This window comes from Brachyhypopomus gauderio, chromosome 9 (genome assembly GCF_052324685.1).
Source record: "Brachyhypopomus gauderio isolate BG-103 chromosome 9, BGAUD_0.2, whole genome shotgun sequence".
Classification (NCBI taxonomy): domain Eukaryota; kingdom Metazoa; phylum Chordata; class Actinopteri; order Gymnotiformes; family Hypopomidae; genus Brachyhypopomus; species Brachyhypopomus gauderio.
In genome coordinates, this window is record NC_135219.1 from 22,217,868 (window position 1) to 22,237,744 (window position 19,877).

General features: G+C 39.0%; 1 protein-coding gene across 1 annotated transcript; it reads right to left on the minus strand.

The window, feature by feature from the left end:
* Positions 1–542: 542 nt before the first annotated feature.
* Positions 543–16,923, minus strand: apobb.1 (apolipoprotein Bb, tandem duplicate 1). Its single transcript, XM_077017950.1, has 29 exons — positions 16,869–16,923; positions 16,537–16,569; positions 16,194–16,297; positions 15,964–16,109; positions 15,635–15,782; positions 15,336–15,488; positions 15,033–15,157; positions 14,869–14,951; positions 14,302–14,752; positions 14,054–14,168; positions 13,784–13,930; positions 13,485–13,696; positions 13,060–13,249; positions 12,785–12,964; positions 12,323–12,526; positions 11,814–11,981; positions 11,498–11,703; positions 11,204–11,383; positions 11,015–11,124; positions 10,716–10,923; positions 10,460–10,632; positions 10,113–10,273; positions 9,165–9,268; positions 8,615–8,985; positions 3,625–8,511; positions 2,527–3,573; positions 2,245–2,347; positions 1,812–1,995; positions 543–1,726 (listed from the first exon to the last, which is right to left on the minus strand). Exons 1-29 carry the CDS (start codon positions 16,921–16,923, stop codon positions 893–895), a joined length of 11,082 nt encoding a protein of 3,693 aa, XP_076874065.1. The 3' UTR covers positions 543–892.
* Positions 16,924–19,877: the final 2,954 nt, after the last annotated feature.

Sequence of the window (19,877 nt, forward strand, 5' to 3'; positions counted from 1 at the left end):
GCAAACGTTCTTATGCGAGATGTCCATGTGTAAACCGACATTATTTAATTACACTATTAACAAGCAGCTGCACGAGTCTTAATGGTTTTTTAGACAGTTCGGCTAGTAATTTCTGTGCGTGAGAGATACAATGTGTGAGCGTGAGACACAAGACACAAGAGCCCTGCTGACACGTTGACAAAAAATTCATACAAGATTATTTCAGAACTATTTTTTTCATCAGTCTTGTTTGAATTATCTGTTTCAGGTTGCATTTCGTTGGGACCGAGTTGAAGACTTTAATCTTGACAATTCTAAATTACTCTGTTAGTGAGGCACTCTGCTGTTGATGAACCTTTTTTGGACAATTGTCATACTGTATGTGCCACCCTCTTAAGAGTTTTAGATTACAGTCTGAAGTATACCACAGATTGTTCCTCTAGTGCTGCTTGCTGATAATCTGACACCTATCTTATAGATGTATTTTATAGGTGCACTTTCATGCACAACTCTATCATTAATCCCCAGTTGACCATTTTCTACCAGCATCGTTAGTTGGTCTTTATTGTGTTTGAATAATTCTATTATGTGCTTTTGGACAAAAGAGTTCAAAAGTGAAAGAGGTAAACAATAAAGATTTGCATTTTATGGATGTTTGAAATGTCATTTACACAAACAGAATAATACAATGGCATATTATTGAGGTGAGCAAGATAGCATTGATTTATTTTATTACATACTAAAATAGTTATGATAGTTGATATAATTGTCCAGTTCATTTGCCTGTCACTCAGAAAGTTTGTTCAGAGCTGAGTGACACTGAGAGGAAAGCGGGCTCCATTTTGAGACTGCCATCCTAAATTTTAACCAGGGCTTCAGATTCAGTTACAGCTTTTCATCACTGCTTCTGAGCTTATTTACCGTGGATAAGATCTAAGACAAACTCTGCATTTGCATTCAACTCATCAATGGTCAGCATAGCGTCAATCTTCTCAATCCAGTTCTTGATCAGAGTGATAATATTAGTGTAATATGTGTTGATGTACACAAGAGCAGTATCGATAATATCAGATTGGATGGAATCAACAAATTCCTGTGCCTTCTCAACAGCCTTCTGGAGGGTGTGACTCAACTTCTCAAGAACTACATCAATGCTGTCCATATGCTTTGTAAAGTCCACAGCGATATTCAGAGTGTAATTAAAGATCTCCTCTGCAGTAATGACATGAAAGCGAGGCAGGTTAAAATGGACTGACCCAATGGTGTCACTATAAGCATCCAGGTTTTCATTGATGGCCTTCATAATCTGTTCTATCACCATGACAATATTCATTCTGAGCTTCTGGCTTATCTCGGGCACAGTGGCTGCATCCATACCAGGCAGCTTGATCTGCGTCTCCCTCAGGAATTTGACAGCAGCATTAAGTAGAGTCTGAATGGCCTTCAGGTACTGAACAATTACATTTCTGTAGAGGATGGACAACTGGCTAAGGTCAGGAGAATGGTTGGAAGCAGCGGTGTAAGCTTCGGAAACAGCATGGACAATGGCTGTCCTCACTTCTTTAATGGCACTCAGAATGCCATATTTGTCAGCAAAATTAGCAATGGCAGAGGTGATGGCAGGAATCCTTTCCTGCAAGCCCCGGATCAACTCACTGGGTGCTTCGTCCCTGAAATATGTGTGAAATGTTTCATCTTCATTTCTCAGTCTTAAAATGAAAAAGTCAACATATTCTCCAGGCGAAGACTGCAAAGAAAAACAGAAATTAGTGCAAAGAAAATATAAATCAATTATAAAAATGAATAATTTTTTTTTAAGAAGCATTACTAACTGGATAGCTGCCATAGAGATTAGCTTTGAACTCAGATGGAATTTTGTAAAGCAGAAATCCAAGAAAGCCTGTAGATGGGGTGGAAACTGAAACTCTAAATCCGTCCATCCGAGCGGAATAACGAAGGTGCAAGTCCGTGAAAGTTGGGCTGATGATGCTTACATTCAGTGAGTGGATAGGATTACTAAAATGCAGTTAATAAAGATGCATGATTACAATTCACACAGTTATGAAAACATGGCAGTTTTAAGTTATCTTGTAAAAAAAATTATATAGCATCTGTTTAATTTGTATGTTCACACTGCACCTGAACTAATATAAAATTGCAATAGGATAGTCCTTCCATTTATGTGTTCATATAATGATACATTTTGAACTGAATTGAATTTGTATGTGTAATGACAAACACAACAAAACGTTTGTTACATTTTACCTTGAGGCAATAACATTAATGACTTCCAATTTAAAATCATCATGTTCAAGGAAGGCCTTAGCAGTTGTCTGGAGTCTTTTCTCCATTTCTGTACTGATATAACCTATTGCAAATCAATGCACAAAAGCACAAATTACAATGTGATCAATTAAGTACATTTCAGTTAACACTTTCTTTTTACAACACACATATGAAGCAAAAACAACATTACCATAATAAATAAATAAATGTGAAACATGGCTCATCGTCTTTAATGATATTAATATCTTAGTAAATACTCACTGTCAAGAGAATAATTCAGGAGCAGAATTGGAGGTTTAGCTGAGGACTTGAATTCAATTTTAAAGGCATTGCCAGTCGCATTTACAGCAATACTTGTGGTGTACACTGGAGAGACTATTTTTGAGATGTAGGAAATCTTCTGCTTGGAGAAACTCAAGTCAACAACTGTCTTCTCATACACAGAGAGTTTACCAAGGGTGCTTGGCTGAGACAGGTCAAATTCCACATCAGCAGCTAAGGAACCCATTAGATCCAAATCAGTAGTGGCTTTGGCAACATGTACACCCTTTGTGTTAAAGGCTGCAACGTTAACTTCGTTGTTGGAAACAATACTGAGAACACTGTACACTCGGTAAAGGGCTGCCTCGAGGTCCAGGTTCTCATCAACATCAAACTGTAATTTCAGATCTCCATGATTTACATTTATGTCCCCAACAGTCTTCAGCTTAGAGCGCACCCCTTCACCATCCATGTAGATGGTTGCGTCATTATCCAAACCTCCCTTCACAGTGCCAGTTTCTAATAGTGTTCCATCAATTTTTGCATTTGTGGTAGACTCAAGAGAAATAAAGGCTCCAATAAATATGGCTCCAGAAAGCTTCAAGGTGTGTTCAATGTTGCCACTGCCGACAGCTTTGATAATAGGAAGGTCAAATGTATGCTTGACTGTCAGCGTGGATGCTGCATTTGGTTGTGTCTTGGTGTCTGCCAGCAAATTGTGGTTAACATCAAAGGTAAGGATGGGCAGATTCAGCTTTGCAACTGTGGTCACAGCTACTGCAGTCTCCAGGTTATCTGTGTTTAGAATGATGGAGCTTTTATGGGTCCCCTCAATGTGAGCATTCTCCAGATATAAAGCAGTAGCCAACTTCAGTCCTCTTTTCGATGTTAGACTGCTAGTCCCTTCAAGTCTGCCATTTAGTGCTTTGATCATGGAGACAGAAGTTGCAGCAATGCGGATGAAAAGGTCATCATCTCCACTTATTCTTGAATAAGTATTTAGGTTAAAAATGGGGGATTTAAAAGACAATTCAGAAATTAAGTTACCTAAAGCATGAACATTAATGAAGCCAAGACTGACAATTGGCGAAGATGTGCTTTTTTGATACACAGTTTTGGCACCTATTTCGATGCTTGGCTTGGTAGTAGTCAAAAGGTTCTTAAGGTGAGTATGTTCATAGAAGTTGAACTCATTGACGGCAGGGATCTTAAAATTGATTACTGGCAACACAACTTCTGGTGTGCTGATTGGAACAGTCAGGAATTCAAGGTCAGTTTCACCTTTTACAGCAGTATAAATGCCTGCCTCTGCTTTATTGTGGTCAATTGTGAAGTTGTAGCTATATTTGTGCTGGTTGATGTGCACATCTGCCATACTGTTGATATGCTGCTTTTTGGTGTTGAGAATAACAGCATAGTCATTCTGAAGATCAATTTGGGCAGACTGAGATTCTTGGAGAATGACTTTGGCATTACCTTTGTTCTTGAATTGAACTGTGATCTCAGTAGGACTTGCTATAGCATCAATAGAATTTAAAATGTTACCACTTAAAAGTCCTTTAAGTTCTGTGGTATGGTTTGCATGAACGTCTGCCTTCATATCCAGAAGGTGAGCGCTTCCAGATGCAACCACCCGGCTGTTCTTAATGAATGGAGCTTTAGTGTCAATTCGGCCATGGAATTCAATGTAGCTCGGGAAAACCCCTTCAACCTTCAGTGTCTCCTTACATTTCAGAATTGCACTATCTGTATTAGAGGTAAACGTGAGCTTTACACTTTTAAAATCCATAGCAACATTCACTTCACTCTTGTGGGTGCCTTCATCAGAGTAGTCAAGAAGAGTGTATTTTCCAGTGCCTACATTTGCAACCGTTAGTTTGATATTGGTTCCTTTTTGGAAAGCAACTGTAGAATGTGTCAGAGCAGCCTCACTGGTGAGTGAAAGGAAGGGGATGTTCACTTGGTGTTTGTAGGACGTATCAAGAGATGCTGTCATGCCACTTTCTATAGCAAAAAAGGCTTTGTTTACAATGTCTGCCTTGTATGGAGTTGTAGTTGCCTTCACAATTGTCTGGGCAGTAGTCTGAGCAGAGAGACCATAGAATGCTACTGATGCCTGGTGTTCAACAGTCAGGGTACTATGTATGAACTTTAAGGTCTCTGCAATTACCACACGGCTCAACCTTGGGATACCAATGCGGGCAGAGGAATCTAGATTATAGTTGAGAATATCAAAGCTAGGAGATTTACCCACAGAGGTAATAAATGCTGTAAACTGGTGCATTTGTTCATTGTCGGTTGAATTCTGAACTTCAGTAGATGTCTTGAGAGTATAAATGGGACAACGAAGGTTGATTTCAGTGTAGAACTTTCCAAAGGCAGGGACCACCACTGCAGTAGGAATTTTAGGCAGAGTGATCTCAGGAATCTCAAGATGAATGTCAAGGAAGTGCGTATCACTTAATTTGGGGATAGAAGGAAAAGAAATCTCTGGAAAAGTTATCTCTGGCAGAGTAATGAAAGAGAGGTTTGGCAAGTTGTATTTGCTGAGTTCTTCAAAGTAAGCATTATTATAGAACATCTCAGTTTCAAGGTTAATAATGAAGTCAATAATGTCTATAATTTTCTGCTTGATATCAGCACATGTTATTGTAACTGCTGGAACAGTGTAATATCCCAGAATGGTGAACTGTGGGACATAAACTTCTTTGGGGAATTCAGTCTCCTGCAGCTGGTGCAAACTAAATTTTGTGGAGGGAATGACAAGGTCAGTGAGTGGGACAGTGAAAGAAGGGAACTCAGCTTCAGCTGTTTTCAGGCCATTGACAACTCCCTCAAAGATCTGTTTCAGTTCAGTGAAAATTTGTTGATCACCAAGGAGTTTCTTGGCCACTTCAGCAATATCATTAAATGCATCAGTGAAAAAACTGAGGATCTCTTCTTTTATGTCCATATTAGTAACTTTCTCCTTGAAAGTTTTAGCAAATTCTTTAATGTTGTTAAGGATAACATCAATGATGTTTTTCAATGGACTTATGATATCTGTGACTTTGATTGTACCCAGCTCTTCAAATAAAGAAAAAGTAGATGACAAGGCATAGTTAATGAATTCTCTAGTTGCCTCAAGCTTTTGAGGGAGCTCAAGTGACACAATAAGTTTGTTAATTTCAGCTGTGCATTCACTGATTTTTTGATTGGCTTCATCCACAAATACGTTGTAATTGAACAACTTAATCCTTTTGATGAGCATTTCAAGGTTCTCATTCAGATCTTCAACCAACTGCTTTACCTCATTACTCTTCAAATAGGTGATGGCATCATCAATCATGTTTGTGAAAGGGATCATAATGGATTTCAGAGTGTTAGCAAGGACTTGGACTGTTTCATCAATCTTGAACATCTTGATAAGATCCACAATCTTGTCCAGAAATGCTTTAATCCTTTTATCAACCTCATATTTTAGAAGAATTTCTCTCACATTACTACAGATAATCTTACACTTGTCAATAACATCCAATTCAGTAATCAGCTGATTTAGTGTATCCAGTACCTTGCTCATCTCCTCACTTGGGAAATTAGCAATCAGATGCTCCGTGTAACTATGAATGTTGACAGAGATTATGAAGTTCTTCATATCTTCAACAAACTTGTCCTCATCAAAATTTGCAGCCATCTGCTTCAACTCACTCACAAACTGCTCCAACTTTGTCTTTATGGCATATTGTTCATCAAGATCATACAAGAAGGCCATGCTGCTTTCCTTCATGTTTATCATGTTAATCTGTTTGATCACATCCTCAATGGCTTCAATGATAGAAATGATCATACCACTGATGTCATATTTCTCATTGAGGGCTTTAAGCTCGTTGGTTAGCTTCTGGACAGTTCTGTCAGACAGAGTTCCACTGTTGATCATTTCCTTCACAATTTCCTCCAATTCAGTAGCATGAGTACCTACTTCATTCATAATCGTATGGGTTAGAGTCCTAAGTTTAATCATTGAGGCCTCTAGATCTTCAACATTGATCCCACAGTCCTGAATGAATGTAATCAGGTCCTCTTTAAATCTGGCTACTCTTTCCTCAAGATTCAGCTCAGTCACAAAATCACTGAAGCGCTGTATAAGGGTCTCGATCTTGTTTATGAAGTCCTCTTTTTTAATGTAATTCTGCAATATCTCAGCTATATTTACTAATGTGCTTCTGATGTTATCCAGGATCACAGGCACACTCTCAATAAGTGGTAAGTTGATGACATGGTTCTTTGCATTCTTATCATACTTGACGAAAGCAGATAAAGAATACTCTTTATTGTCATTAGAGGCAGACATTTCCAGTCCGATCTTCTGTTGGTTGTTATAAGCACTGACCTCTTGGTTGATTACAAAGCTGTTTATCTTAGACTTCACTCTTACTGTGGTTGATTGTTCAGAAGGTGTCAGCAGAGTGTCAACCTTATTGTCAAAGTTAGTCTCAATATTGGCACCACTGCTCAACTCGTGTGTAGTTGAGACTCTGCATTCATGAGAATGTGCAAAGGCGAGCGGTTCTGCCTTCAACAGGACCTTAGTGTAAACCTGAGCACTCTGTTGTCCATACAGGTACAATTCTCCATCACCATTTGCAAGGGCATGCATTTTGAAGCTTAATGGAGCAGCTGTAGCTTCAAGGATAGTGCTGAAGCGAACAGGTCGTGAATTAAAGCGGGCTTCGTTGCTGATCCTGGCGCTGAGTCCAGAAATTTCCATTTCGCTGTTGTGGCTCATCTGAGTTCCCAAGAGTTTTCCGTTTGTATTGCACTTGGCAGTTGCGACCAATTCTGCATACGTGATCTCATAGGTGTGTTTCAGTTCCTCTGTACCAGACTCAAACTTCAGAGTACCCATCAGATCAACTTTGTAAGGTCCTGCTTTAAACTCAGATTCACTGTTCAGTCTGACAGGAAGAATCTTCAGATCATTGTTGATGATCACATTAGCAGTGTAAGGTTCTGCCTGAACAGAAATATCAAATCTGTACCATAAATCCTTGGCAAAAGTAACATCAGACTTAGAAGTTAAAGCCACAGATGACACAGAGGCAGACATAGAGTTTGCATTGCCAAATCGGACACCAGCAAATCCCCCCTCTGTATCAACTGAAAGAGAAGCCTTGGAAGAATCAAGATTACCACTGAAAGTGTTCTTCAGAGTCAGGGGGCTGTTCAGTGAGGTAAAGCCAGTGGTAGTCAGGCCATTTCTGTTCAGAGTGAGGCTGGCATTATGGTTAGCTTTGAAATCAATTAGCTTGCCAGAAGCATTACTGTTTACAACCAGACCATTACCATCCAGAGTTGCAGTAATCAGAGACTTCATGAAATCTTGATGTGGTGGGGGGGTGTTTGCGTGGCTAGTGGTGGTCTCAATTTTGATGTTGACATCTCCAGCTTCAAAACTAATTCCAGCAGTATTCTGGATCTGCCAGCCCAGAGCCAATGCCTTAGTATTTGATTTCGCGGCAAACTTGGATTCCATGAATGTGGCTTCAGCAATATGTGTGAACCTATCCTCAAATGCAACTGTGTTTGATTGAACTAAAATCTCTCTGTTAACAAGTGTAGCAGTAAAGGTATTCTGAGCCTGGAGAGGAGATGAATCTACATTCAGTGAAGAATGTATCCTCGCCTCTGGCTTGAATGGGAGTAAAATAATTGACTGTGTGATGGTTGCAGTTCCATGAATAGGGCCAGTCACAAGGGATCCCTTTAAGTTGCTATCCCCAGAGAATTCTTTTGTATTGACTCCCACTTGGCCTGTATGCTCCAGAGAGAACTTTGCATCACAGGGAGTAGTGACCTCCATTTTACTGATTGAATATATACTGATCTTCTTCACCGTTATGATTTCCTCAGCGATGTTGAGTGTGGCATTAATGAACTTGTGGTTGATTGCACTGCTTAACTCTACCATTAGAGTATCATGTGATGTCTCAGTTATCAGACCAGATCCTGCACAAAACAAATATATGTAACTAATCAAGTTAACTAACCAGATTATACATCTCAGCTATAGAGTTGAATATAATCAAACAGTTCCACAGAATCTACATACCTTTAATTCTAAGAGAGAGGAGCTCCAGAGGACTTGTTCCAGTTACTTCAACCTTGGCAGAATATCTTTGGTGTTCAGCTTCTCTGCCAGCAGATGCAGTTGCCTCTAAGTTATAGAGGTTGCTGCTAAGCTTACCCGTCATCTCTGCCATTCCCAGGACTGGCAGAGACACAGTCAATGTGTCAGGAACAGATACTTCAGGAATAGGAATTTTAATGGAGGCAACTTCTAGACCAAGCTCAGGCACAGTCAGCTTTGGTGTGGTGAGAGCAGAAGGAAAGTTCAGATCTCTTGAAGATTTACCACCAAGAGGCACAGGGAAGGTGATGGTGTAGTACTGATTGGCAAAGTGGTACTCAGCATCAGCCTCACTGTTCAAAGAAAAATTGGGTTATTTCAATAGTGTATTGTAGGCATTAGTACTGTTTCTAGCTTTTGTATTTGTAAAATGCAGATTTGATTAATATTGCTTTTAATTTTGTATTGATTGGAGCATAATTCTTGATGTTTTCCTGTGGAAAATGGTTCACTAAATAATTGATTAACTTACATATTCAAGAACAGCTTCTCAGGGACATTAAGCTCTGTGAAGTCAGGGACTCTTATGTTTTCCAGAAATGGGATCTTACAAGCTTCAAGATAGGTATTTGTAGCCTGAAAGGTAATAGGAAGTGTTGCGCTTAGGTGGCACAGGCTCAAACTGTTATATATTACATCTTTTGTTCTTGTAATGAAAACATAAAAGAGAATGTGTATACTTAAAACGTAATTAGCAATTCATAAAGCAATTTCTTTAAGACATGCCTCAACAGATTTTGAAAGACCATATGCTAGATTTGGTTCCAACTAGTTTGTTGTTAGTCTTGTTTTAGCTTTCTATAAAAACTACCCAGGCATCTATTGTTCTGAAATTGATAACTGTGGTATTTCCTCAAGATCTTCGTTTTGATAACACTTTACATTAAGTGTTAACTTACTAACATGAAGTAATGCATTAGTTAACATGAACAACACATGAAGTAACACATTAAAAATAATTAACTCATGTTAAGTAAACATGTAACAGTTGTGTTGTGGTTCCTGTTTTGGCTTTGTTGCTCGCACCTTTTTAGAGCTTTTAGTTTTTTTTTTGGAGTTTTAGTTTGGAGCAAAAGGGACTACAGATTTAAAAACAGTATGAACACACTTAAGTTCCTATGCTGATAGATTCTGGATATAATCAAGTTAGGTAAATCAGCACAATGTAATATATTCCTTAAAGGTCGCACCAAAAAAGGTGCGATCAACAAAGAGCCAAAACAGGAGCTGCAACTGTTACATGTTTAATTAACATTAGTTAATTATTGTTAATGTGTTACTTCATGTGTTGTTCATGTTAACTAATGCATTACTTCATGTTAGTAAGTAAACACTTAATGTAAACTGTTACCTTAATTTAAGTGGGTTCACATATTAAATTAAATTAAGGAAGATGTAATTAAGAACATTTTCATCTTACCTCAACTGACGCAGTCCACATATCTTGGATCTTTTCTGTCTGGACAATATGCTGATCGAGAAGTTCACTGAACTGTGTTTTCATTGCATTAAGTCTGGTAGCGATGCTCTCGGTTCCAGAGCTAACATCTGACTTAATCTCTGCTTCAATCTTCTCATCATCTAAATTATAACAATATTTGATCATTAAAAAAATTGTATATATATATATATATATATATATAAAGTGTTTTGTTTTTTCAAGACAGCAGTGGCTATTGGTATTACGGCAACCTGCTGTAAGTTATATTATTGGTATGTGATACACTGAGTTATATTATTGATAAATGATACTTATGAGACAGGTACCATATTTCAGAGTGAGTTTCTGCACAGAAGAGATCTCAAGGAATTTGAAGTCGCTTTTAAGCTTTACAGTCATGTCCTCAGCTCGATTTAGAACAGCAGTGACTTTTGCGTCAGTCTGAAGAGAAGGGATCAGCATCTGAACCTGCAGCATGGCATCTTTCATAGCTTTGACCCTATAAGAGAGATCGACGTTTTAGATCTTCTGAGAAATCCACATATAAGATGGTGTGAGAAAAGATCTGTTGCATATACACACTTTGCCCGGCCAATCAGTGATGCCTGAATGACATTTTTGTTGAGGAGGTCAATCTGAATGGCAGGTTCATCTTTGTTCTTAGTGCTTGGGTCAGCATCACCAATTCTAATTCCAGCCTCAATGTCATAGTCAGGGATCACAATATCAGCCGAAACAGTATACGTCTGTCTGTTGAACATCATCATAGCTGTAGCCTCAAAGGGTGTTCCTGGGGTCAGAGGATTAAGAAATAAAACATTTTTAGATTCAATCTTTTATAACAATTTATATCGCTTTATAACAATACTTTTGTGTCTTACCCTCAGCTTTCACCTCAGCTGTTACTTTGTCAATCTTCTTCTCGTGTGTGTACTTGATAGTGGCAGTGTATTCAGAGATCTCACCATCAGGCCGTAGCTCAATGGCCAATCTAGGCACATAAAGAGCTTGTTCAGCATAAATATAAAAGCGATAATATATATGCATCATAATATGAAGTTTATGCTTACTTGCTATCGCCTGTGAGTGGGAAGTAAGGCGAGGCATCATTTAACCTGGCATCTGAGTATACAAGGGTACTACAGTATTTTAGGCCCGGGATAAGAAGTGCACATTTTTCTATATCAACAGACTCCCCCAGGGCAGGAATAGTCTTCATCTGAGCACCAGCAACAGACACTAGGGAGTTTCTGAACATATTAAAAATAATAAAGTTATGTTTCATTTATGTAGTTATATTTTATATATTGCCAATGTAATTAAAAAATCACAACACAGTGAAAGGTTATTTTAAGTGATCTCACGTAACACTGATGAGCTTCGATGGGCCCTCAATAGCAGGAATGGTCAGCTTGATCTGACTGTGGGTCATGGAAACTTCAGCTCTTAGACCACTCTCATGATACATGTTAGTGTGGATCTCCAGGCTTGAGTCAACATAGTCTGGGAGGTGAGCGCCAATCTCGGTCACAAACTCCACACCAGCTGATGGCATGAAAGCAATCTCACCCTGTAAATCACATCAAGGGCATAGCAGTAATTGTACATTGGCTTACATCAAGCATTAAACAGTTAAACGATCATTTTAGAAAGGTAAAAAGAACATTTTGTTTAATTTACACTATTGTGGAGAACGCGCAGTCCTCCGTTGATCCCAGGCGTGAAGGTGCCGGACAGAGCGACCTTCAGTGGAACACCTGGACCAGTCGTCAGGTAGAATTCATTATCCATGAAGATGTAATGGAGGAAAAGCTCATTGTCAGCACTTGAGACAAGATTCTTGATGAACTGTCAATTAGAGGATAAATATACACACTGAAGTTACCTTTGTAAGTCAAAAACAGCTACCTATATTTATAATCTGTATATAATCTGTATTTTAGTGGTTTTGAAATTTGAGATAAGATTTACATGAGATAAAATTACATGAATCACATCCAGCTTATTAAGAAAATCTTTAATTTTATTATATTTGCAATTAAACAGGATTTTTTTGCTATTACATATCTAGTTATCTTGAGAGTTAATTTCTCATTAATTTTTCATTCTCAAGATATTGTGCTTTTTTAAACAGCATCATTTACATGACTATCAACTTCTGAAATCTAGGGATGTTGAACTGCACTTACATCAGTGGGGAACATCTTCAGGAGGTTCTCAAACATCTTCATCACAGAGTGGGCTGTCTCTTGCATATCCTGAGTTTTAAGATAGCCAAGCTCAGCACCTAGAAGCCTCAGGTAGAACATGGCTTCAGGGGAGTCTCGAAGCTTCAGGTCTTCAATTAGTTTCTTGACATTTTCGGCTATATCTTCTATCAGATTTTGGGAGGCCTACAAAGACAACGATCCATAAAAGTCACTAGGGAATTGTTTGTGAACAAAATTTAACTAGGACGGAAGAATCAGATCAAAAATGAGAGGTAATCAATCTAATACATCAAATTGTAAGGATTCCAAAACAAATGAGCCATCAACATTCTATAGAATCAGATATTTGACTCACAACATACTGGTACATACATAACATTACATACTGGTCAATGACTAGGTCAAAAACATTTTTGGAGAACACTGTTAAATATGAAATACCTGTCTCTTTTTTCTGTTATTACTTAGGGTTGGTATCATACGGTGCAGAACCTCATTAACTTGAGTGGGCATTTTGTCAGAAGCATAGTAAATGATCTTCATAACAGTGTCAGGGAAGAAACCATCGTCATCAAACAAAGCCTCAACAGTTGGCTCTAGTTGTTTACTCTCCATACCAACCTGAAAATAAGAAGAATTCATTGTGAAACTAAATAAAAATAAAAAATGTGTAATTTGTCATACAGATAAAATTTTTCTGAATTAATGTTTCGTACCTCAAACATGTCAAAGTCATATCCAAAAGCACTGAGTGTCATTTCAAGCATAGCTTCCTTGGGCAGTTCATTCTCAAAGATCATGTTTCCCTGTAGAGGACCAATCTTGTAGTTGCGAGAGAGCGTGATGATATCAAGGATGTTTCCAACCTCATTTCCTTGGAAGGCATCAAGAATCTTCTGTCTCAGTCTGCAAAGAAGAGGGGTGATCATGACGTTTTTGTTTACCATTTACAGGATAACAGGCCTGGACTTAAGTGAAAAATCAGTATTCTTAGTGTGAGTTTGATAGAAAGCAGATTTTAAATATAGGTATGTACCTGAAAAGTTCAGGAAACTAAAAAAAACATTGAAATAGAAAAGGCATTGAAACAGATGTGTCCCTGTGATGTTTGTATTTGTGATTTTAATGCATTCTCGCTCACTCTTGGGTCTCTGTTGCAGTAGAGCTCAGAATATTGGTGAGGTGAGATACAATAAAGTTCTTGGTCTGCAGGTCATCTTCTATAGGCAGGGCAGCAGCCAACTGAGAAAGTTCACTGGGCTGGGGATCCTTCATAATGATCAGGTAAGCAGCAACACGCTTCTGCACAGAGGCTTTTCCGTCCACGAGAACCTTCATGAGCACCGATCTGCCCTGTATAAAGTACACACAACTATTAGACTGGCCAAAGTGAATTAGGAAGTATTAAGCATTGCTGTGCTATGGTTGGCAGGTTTATACCTCTTCAGGTACAGGGATCTGTCTGAAGACCTGGATGGCCGCCTGCTGAACCTCAGGTGAAGCGGCTGGCTGGTTAATGCACTGGATCACAGCGGACATCAGGGCAGGGCTGGCGGAACTCATGGCAGCAGCCATGTTTCCAATGACCTGGAATGAAATATAAATATATATTTCATTAAATGAAATACAAATATAATATAAATCAGTTTCCATTTGAAGTTTTGTATTTCACTGGGAAAATTAATTACACTTAAAATACAGTAAGCCTACCCGCAGCGTCAAGAAGATGTGCTCCTGATTATCTGTACAGTCATCAATCTCATCTAGGACATAATTAGCCACTGCCTCAATTTCAGGGGTGACTCTTCCCTCAGCCTTATAGAGACTGTTATTATATAGTGAAAAATAGTAGAATTTTACAGTTATGTAAACAACTATCAGGTGTTCAATGCATTTTGTAAAAGTATTGTAAAATATTACGTATTTCAGTACTGGACAAGAATGTTTATTTCTCTAACCTTCTCACAGCATTGCTGGTAGCATAGTAGATGAGTTTGCTGGGCTTGAACTTGGCAGTGATCAGCAATTCCTTTACTAGGCTGCGTGAGGGATTGGGAATCAAGCCCATGGCGTAAACTGCGGCATCGATTTCCATAGTAACACTACCGGTGTCCCTCAGGCCTCGCAGAATTAAACTGTTGCATTCTGGGGTGCCGCACTGGATCAAAGCCTGGAAGGTCAGTGATGGGGAGATACGCACTGCCTCTGACCACATGTCAGACAGAGTGTCAGCGTTCATTCTGCGGATCACAGATACCAGCCTGTGAGCCAGGTGAGCTCTCTTATGCCCATTGGTGGTTTTGGAAAGCCCAGACAGCTCCTTTAAAATGTCCAAGGGAGCCGCTGGGTCTTGAGTTGGACTCATATCAACAATGGCATCGAGGTGCAGGGGCTTCATGTTGGCCTCATCTAACACAGAGCAGAAAGTCCACGGTTAGTACGTTGCTTAATCTGATGGTACATCTGTCCTTTCTGTCTAATATTTTTTTCGAACATAGCAAATGTCCATCTCAGTCGGAACTTACTGTGATCAAACACTCTTTCATTGTGCTTAGTCACTCCCAACAAAGACAGTTTCTGTTTTCCGACATTGGTAATTCCAAAACCCCTGTTGATAATTGAGACGTAAAGTATCAGACAGTGATCAAAAGTGTTCAAATATATGGCTTGAAATGTTTAATATACTCACTTGTGAGAGAAAGGCAAGAATTCATGGTTCTCAGTGCAAGCACCAGAAATCATGTGTTTTTGCTGATTGTCAAATTTGTAGTTGCATGTCTGTTTGCTCCTGATTAGCTGTGCAAGTGGGTTGTGCTGAAGGACAGAACAGGGCAGTATTTGAACACAGTATACAAATTAAATATGCTGCCAGGAAATATAGACAGAAAATGCTAGACACTCAGTTTGAGTAATATTGCAAAATAATTGCACAATCGCTTGCCAATAAAATTGTTACCCTTCAGAGAAGACTTGTGTAGTCCAAAGAACTCACCAAGCCTGTAATGAGAGCCAGAGGACTTGTGTGGTCTTGGATTGGCCTAAAATGGTCACAGCTGGACAGGTCCCTACTGATGGTGATATCAGTGGCAATGTCTTGCCTGGTATTCACAGTGTAATCAGTCTCACACACACCATAAATTGTAGGCTGATTTGGGAACAAGACCAAAATTGGATTTAGTCAAAATACGTTTCATTTGTTGTGATCTGATGAGCAATGCCAGATGCACATATCCACATCTTATTTAACAGCTGTTTTGCCCTCCACATGACCCGATGGATTTATTGACTGACCATTCTATCATTCCTCTCCTCTTCAAGCACAGGCACTGCAAGGGCAGAAACGATGCCTCTCTTGATGTTCAGGATGTTGATTAGCTCGTTATCTTCAGGAAAGAGCTTGATATCATCATCACCTTCTACAGTGACCTTTAATGGATTCCTGAATAAGAAGGCCCAGATACGCTTTGTTGAGCATACAAACTGATTTAACCAGAAAACCTTAGATTAGGGCAAAATGAATGAAAGAAGATCACTTCTGGTCCAGAAGTCCTAGCCTCATAACTACTGCAGAAAGGCGCTCGAGAAATCTCCCGGTGTAACCTAACTATGAGCAGACATACTTCTCCATTTCAGTCTTAAAAGTCTCTGTGCCAGCAGCTGGCCCAAACACCGGGCTTCCGTCTGCTTCGGTGTCGATGACTTCGCTCAGTGTGCACTCTTTTGTTCGCACAATATAACTGCATGTGCCACGGACTTCGAGTTCAACCTATAAATGCACCAGCAGTGTCAGGGATATTTTGTTGAGAGTTTGCAAGAGCTGAAAGAAATTCAGAGGTGCGTCTATGTATACCTTGCAGCTGGCCCGGGGACCATTGACGGCTCCGTTTAAGGCATTCAGGGACTCTGTTTCATAAATGTATTCATACTTGTGAAGGTTTTTATATCTTGTAGCCACTAGGGGGAGATAAAAAACAGAATTACCACTCTTCTATTGGAATCGTATGTAATGCAAATTTGAACTACTTTTCTTCCAGTTCACTGTTGTGTTTATAATTAAGGGATCATGCATAGATTCATCACTTCAGCAATGATTTCTATATTTATTACTTGATGGCAAGCTTCTCAGACCATTAATAATTTCTTTGGGATAGCAAGTGTAATAATTGTTTATTCTAATAAAGCAAGATGCTTACAAAGACATGGAGAGTCATCATCATCTTGAGCATCTGGAGCAAAGTACAACATTCCAATTAAAATAACCAATAATAAAGGGATTCAAAATAAATATCCCAAATAAATACATAAACAAATATTAGTTTTAAAGAAGTCAAAACAGGAGGAAAAACGTATTTCTTTCATCCTGAGTGTTGTTTTCCTCTCTCTCTCTCTCTCACACACACACACACACACACACACACACACACACACACACACACACACACACACACACACACACCACTATTCACAGTTCCTAAAACAGCAAAGGAACATCAGCAAAAGAATACACAATCTATGTGCTACTTACTACTCAAGACAATGGTGGCCATAAGCAGCAGAAGTAAGAGCTTAGTGTCCCCCATGACGGGTTCAATAAAGCTCTCGCCTCTAAATCCCAAGTGAGTACTCCAAAGAGACTAATTTCTGACTGTTATTGCAGGGCTTATATATAACAGACGCTTCACAGAGGAGGGAGGTGAGATTAGAGGAGCAGACAGTGCCTTCTGCTCCAAAGTTCAGATGATCATCTCTGTGGCAGGACAAAGGCGACTTGTTTCATAAAATGAGATTTCATAGTTTCATAAAAGTTGTTTCAATGAGAATTTTTTTTTTACTTACATATAATAATTGAATTGTTACTGTTTATATTTGTAGCATAAAGGTACAACATATATTTGGTATTTCATTAATTAATTTAGTTAGCTACTTAGTTTAAATACAATAAACTGTCTGTTTTAACAACCAGTTTCTATAATGTTAGTTTAAGGGTCATTAAAATAGCAAAAAGTCTCCTTGCTGCTGAAGTGTAATAACTTACTGTTTTAGGTGTTTTAAGTTCAGTCAAAATAAAAAAAAATCTTTCAATTTGGCTCATAATGAGGTGGTTATAATACTTTTAAATTCAAAGGTTCGCTGTTATTTGAGTGAAAAGAAACAATTCGGTATCTAAACCTGGATAAATTATTTTAAAACACTTGGTCTTACAGGAAATCATTAAGTACCTGTATGGTTTCTTACTGTTCTGTTGTCTGCTGATCAAAAAGTTAAAGATGGTTTAATAATGTGGAAAAGTTAGTGGTTTCAGACAACTGTCAAGAGCAGACAGGTTCTGTTTTGGAGATAACACAACATAATATAGTCTTTTTCAGTTCTTCAGCCTGAGTGTTACATACCACAGTGCAAAACCCCTACTGTCAAAGAATAAAATATTATCTTGTGTGTGTTGGAAAAACAACTGTCTTATGTGATTAGTATACATGTTGCACGTATGCATGCTGTGTAGATGGTCTAATAGAATAACACTGAAAACAACATCTTCTAAATGCACACTGAGAACTGGAACATGAGCACATGTCATATTGACTGGGATGTCACCAAAGGTTCAGATGAATTACAACAAGCTAGTGAGAAAGTCATAAGAAAAGGTTTCACCTTTCACTAACCCTACACTTTACAGTTTGTTCCATGATCAACTTGAGTTGGGTCATACAAATGCTTACGAATTTGCAGTTGTCTGAACATGTGGGCCTATCAGTGATACACTGAAAAACCACTGAGCTTTGCAAAAGGAAACAAAGTATCTTCTCTGAGCCTGTTTATACTGCAGATTGTATGTTCTGCACATTGTTCACTGATAGGCAAGCTCTTTTCCGATCCCAGTTGTTGTTGTTCAAGGTACACCAGGAGGTCAATTCTTGGAATGACCTTTTCATTCAAAGATCTTCTGTTTTCAAAGATATTTCACAAGTCTATTACTTGGTGAAATGTTTATTTTTTGCTGTAATCCAGCAATGATGCATCTTATAAAACCCTTTTAACTGAATTGATGATTATGTTAGCGCTTGCATTTGTTTGTAAGAATCCTCCGAGATAAAGACAAAGAAATGTATAATGTCACATTACAGAAACCTTTTAAAGGTAATAGAAACAGCATTTAATGTTAATCTCACTAGAGGAAATGCACAGCAAACAGGATATTCTAACCAATAACCAATAACAATAACTAATGTCACGTTACAGCTCCGGATCCTTGCGTCCAGGCGTGTGTATGTGTAGGCCATGTCCATATACACTATACTGGCAAAAGTATTTGCTCACCTTCCTTGACTCATATATGAGCTTAAGTGACATCCCATTCCTAATCCATAGGGTTCAATGACGTTGGTTCACCCTTTGCAGCTAGAACACCTTCAACTCTTTTGAGAAGGCTATCCACAAGGTTTAGGTGTGTGTTCATGGAGATTTCTGACCATTCTTCCAGAAGCACATTTGTGTGGTCACATACTGATGTTGGACAAGAAGACCTGGCTCTCAGTCTCCGCTCTAATTCAACCCAAAGGTGTTCTATCAGGTTGAGGTCAGGACTTTGTGCCGGCCAGTCAAGGTCATCCACACCAAACTCTGGCATCCATGTCTTTATGGACCTTGCTTAGTGAACTGGTGCACAGTCATATTCAAAGATGAAAGGGGCCACCTCCAAACTGTTCCCACAAAGTTGGGAGAATGGAATGTCTAAAATGTCTTGGTATGCTGAAGCATTCAGAGTTCCTTTCACTGGAACTAAGGTTCTCCTGAAAAACAACCCCACACCACCAAACTTTACACTTGGAACAATGGAGTCAGGCAAGACCGTTCTCCTGGCAACTGCCAAACCCAGACTCATCCATCGGATTGCCAGATGGAGATGCACGAATTTGTCACTCCAGAGAATATACATACTCCACTGCTATAGAGTCCAGTGGCAGCAGGAGTTACACCACTGCATCCAATGCTTTGCATTGCACTTGGTGATGTATGGTTTGGATGTAGCTGCTCGACCATGGAAACTCATTCCATGAAGCTCTCTGCACACTGTTCTTGAGCTGATCTAAAAGCCATATGAAGACTGGATGTCTGTAGTGATTGACTGCAGAAAATTGGTGACCTCTTCGCCCTATGCACTTCAGCATCCACTCACCCTGCTCCGTCAGTTTATGTGTCCTATCACTTCGTGGCTGAGTTGCTGTTATTCCTAAACACTTCAATTTTCTCATAATACAGCTCACAGTTGACTGTGGAATATTTAGGAGCAAGGAAATTTCACGACTGGATTTGTTGCACAGGTGGCATCTTATCACAGTTCCACACTGGAATTCACTGAGCTCCTGAGAGACCCATTCTTTCACAAATGTTTGTAAAAACAGTCTGCATGCCTAGGTGCTTAATTTTATACACCTGTGGCCATGGAAGTGATTGGAACACCTGATTCTGATTTGTTTGCGTCAGCAAATATTTATCAATATAGTGTATACACTTCCTGTGGGTGTGGTTGTTTGTG

Excerpts from the sequence above, each read along its gene's own strand:
- apobb.1 (XM_077017950.1), bottom strand. The coding sequence starts at position 16,923 with ATGGGGGACACTAAGCTCTTACTTCTGCTGCTTATGGCCACCATTGTC. Across the intron at positions 11,384-11,497 it reads TCGAAGCTCATCAGTGTTAC|AAACTCCCTAGTGTCTGTTG; the intron begins GTGAGATCACTT and ends TAATATGTTCAG. Across the intron at positions 3,574-3,624 it reads CAAAACTGTGTATCAAAAAA|GTAACTTAATTTCTGAATTG; the intron begins GCACATCTTCGC and ends TTCATGCTTTAG.